The 2857-nt window shown below is 42.0% G+C and overlaps 1 protein-coding gene across 1 annotated transcript in view; it reads left to right on the top strand.

The window, feature by feature from the left end:
* Window positions 1-352: 352 nt before the first annotated feature.
* LRRTM3 (leucine rich repeat transmembrane neuronal 3) overlaps window positions 353-2857 on the top strand; it is an 89999-nt gene continuing 87494 nt past the window's right edge. Inside the window, exons 1-2 of the mRNA XM_009703261.1 lie at window positions 353-624; window positions 944-2475. Of these exons, the coding sequence (XP_009701563.1) occupies window positions 621-624; window positions 944-2475 (1536 nt within the window). The 5' untranslated portion in view covers window positions 353-620. The remainder of the gene's footprint in view (window positions 625-943; window positions 2476-2857) is intronic.

The raw sequence follows: 2857 nt of genomic DNA, 5'->3' as shown, positions 1-2857 counted from the left end.
TACTCATTCGCACGGTAAAAGGCAGGGATTTCTGCACATGCCCGTACCAGCCTTCACCGCTGGGGGCAGCGGTACATAAGGCTGCGTTCGCCGAAACCAGAGCAACAGTCGGACGGGGCTCCCAGCACGACAGTACGCAGGAGTGAGCAGAGCTTGTTCATTGTGCGGGCTTATTCTACCTTCTGTGCTACAGAGCAGCTTCCTAGCCGGATCGGGTACTAAGTCAGGGAACTGCTGTGCTATGGAATACGGATGTGTGAATTCAGATAGCTAAATGGTGCTTGGAGGAATCTAACATGCTTTCCTATAAAGCGAGATTTTAAAAGCCAGGTTCCTATAAAGATGCAAAAACGTAATATCCATGAAGATCCTATTACCTAGGAAGAATTTGACATCTTGCTGCGAATGCTGTGTTGGGATTGATTTATTCTTGGAGTGTTCTGCATGGCTGGCAAAGAATAATGTTCCAAAATCGGTCCATCTCCCAAGGGGTCCAATTTTTCTTCCTGGGTGTCAGCGAGCCCTGACTCACTACAGTGCAGCTGACAGGGGCTGCCATGCTTGTGGCACACTAAGCAAAAAACAAAAGACCTAAGGACGACCTTTGAACAACACAAAGGATGGGTATGTTTTTCATGTTATTTTTTTAATGTATAGTTCATAGCCACTGCATAGCCTGTGCTTTAATTACTCCATAGACTTACCTTGATGTGATTTGTTACTGCAGTTAAATTGCTTAGGGATTACACCTTTTACCCAACTGTTTTTCAGTATTAATATAAAGGTATTCTTTAAAAAAATCTGAGTAAAGAAAACAATGTGAAAAGTAGTTGAGTTGAGCTAGGGATTTTTAAATGATTGTTGAAATAAAAGATTTTAGCATGATTAAAAGAAATGACTGATGTGTGGGGGGATAACTTTTCTAAGTTGTTTTTATTTCCAGGTTTCAATGTAATTAGGCTACTGAGCGGATCAGCTGTAGCTCTGGTAATAGCCCCTACTGTATTACTGACAATGCTTTCTTCTGCTGAACGAGGATGCCCTAAGGGCTGTAGGTGTGAAGGCAAAATGGTATATTGTGAATCTCAGAAATTGCAGGAGATTCCCTCAAGTATATCTGCTGGTTGTTTAGGTTTGTCCCTTCGATATAACAGCCTCCAAAAACTAAAATACAATCAATTTAAAGGTCTTAACCAACTCACCTGGCTCTATTTAGACCATAACCACATCAGCAATATTGACGAAAATGCTTTCAGTGGAATACGCAGACTAAAAGAGTTGATCTTGAGTTCCAACAGAATCTCCTATTTTCTTAATAATACCTTCAGACCTGTGACAAATCTCCGGAATTTGGATCTGTCATACAATCAGCTGCAGTCTCTGGGATCTGAACAGTTCAGGGGCTTAAGGAAGCTGCTGAGTTTACATTTGCGGTCCAATTCCCTAAGAACCATCCCTGTTCGAATATTTCAAGATTGTAGGAACCTTGAACTGTTGGACCTGGGTTATAATCGCATCCGAAGTTTAGCAAGGAATGTCTTTGCAGGCATGATCAGACTGAAAGAGCTTCATCTGGAGCACAATCAATTTTCTAAGCTCAACCTGGCACTTTTTCCAAGGCTAGTCAGCCTTCAAAACCTTTATTTACAGTGGAATAAAATCAGTGTGATAGGACAAACTATGTCCTGGACCTGGAGCTCTTTACAAAGACTTGATTTATCTGGCAATGAAATAGAAGCTTTCAGTGGACCTAGTGTTTTTCAGTGTGTGCCCAATTTACAGCGCCTCAACCTGGATTCAAACAAGCTCACATTTATTGGTCAAGAAATTTTGGATTCTTGGATATCCCTCAATGACATCAGCCTTGCTGGGAATATATGGGAATGCAGCAGAAACATTTGCTCTCTGGTAAACTGGCTTAAAAGTTTTAAAGGGCTGAGGGAAAATACAATTATTTGTGCCAGCCCCAAAGAGCTGCAAGGGGTGAACGTTATCGATGCAGTGAAAAACTACAGCATCTGTGGCAAAAGTACCACGGAAAGGTTTGAATTAGCACGAGCCCTCCCAAAGCCAACGTTTAAACCAAAACTCACGAGGCCTAAACATGACAGCAAGCCCCCTCTGCCCCCAACTATTGGAGCCACTGAATCAAGCTCCGAACCTGAGCACGACACAGAACACATCTCCTTCCACAAAATCATAGCAGGCAGCGTGGCCCTTTTCTTGTCTGTGCTTGTGATCCTGCTGGTAATCTATGTGTCATGGAAGCGTTACCCAGCCAGTATGAAGCAGCTGCAGCAGCGCTCTCTCATGCGAAGGCACAGGAAAAAGAAAAGACAGTCACTGAAGCAAATGACTCCAAGCACACAGGAATTTTATGTAGATTACAAACCTACCAACACTGAAACCAGTGAGATGCTGCTGAATGGAACAGGACCCTGCACGTATAACAAATCAGGCTCCAGGGAATGTGAGGTATGAACCATTGTGATAAAAGAGCTTTTAAAAGCTGGGAAATAGTGGTGCTTTATTGAACTCTAGGGACTATAAAGGGAACGTTTTTCTCACTTTTCTGGCACAGCTCTTCCATGTCTCTTTTTTGTACATTCATAATACTGGTCATTTTACTCTCATACATAATCAACTCATTGAAATTTAAATACCGCAATCAATGTGAAGCCTGAGCTCTGGTTTAATACAATACCTATTGTACAAACCCTCTACTGATTTCATTAAAGTCTCTCTTGTTTTTAAATAGAAAACTTCTTTCATAAGTAATCCACTGCACCTGCAGCAACTGTGCCTCTGTTTAGGGAGAATAATGACAACAATGGGCAAAAAACCCCGAAATCAAACA

The sequence above is a fragment of the Cariama cristata genome, unplaced genomic scaffold, assembly GCF_000690535.1.
Source record: "Cariama cristata isolate BGI_N322 unplaced genomic scaffold, ASM69053v1 scaffold547, whole genome shotgun sequence".
NCBI lineage: Eukaryota > Metazoa > Chordata > Aves > Cariamiformes > Cariamidae > Cariama > Cariama cristata.
The sequence above is the reverse complement of the archived record's forward strand: the minus strand, read 5'-3'. Positions and strand labels throughout refer to the sequence as shown.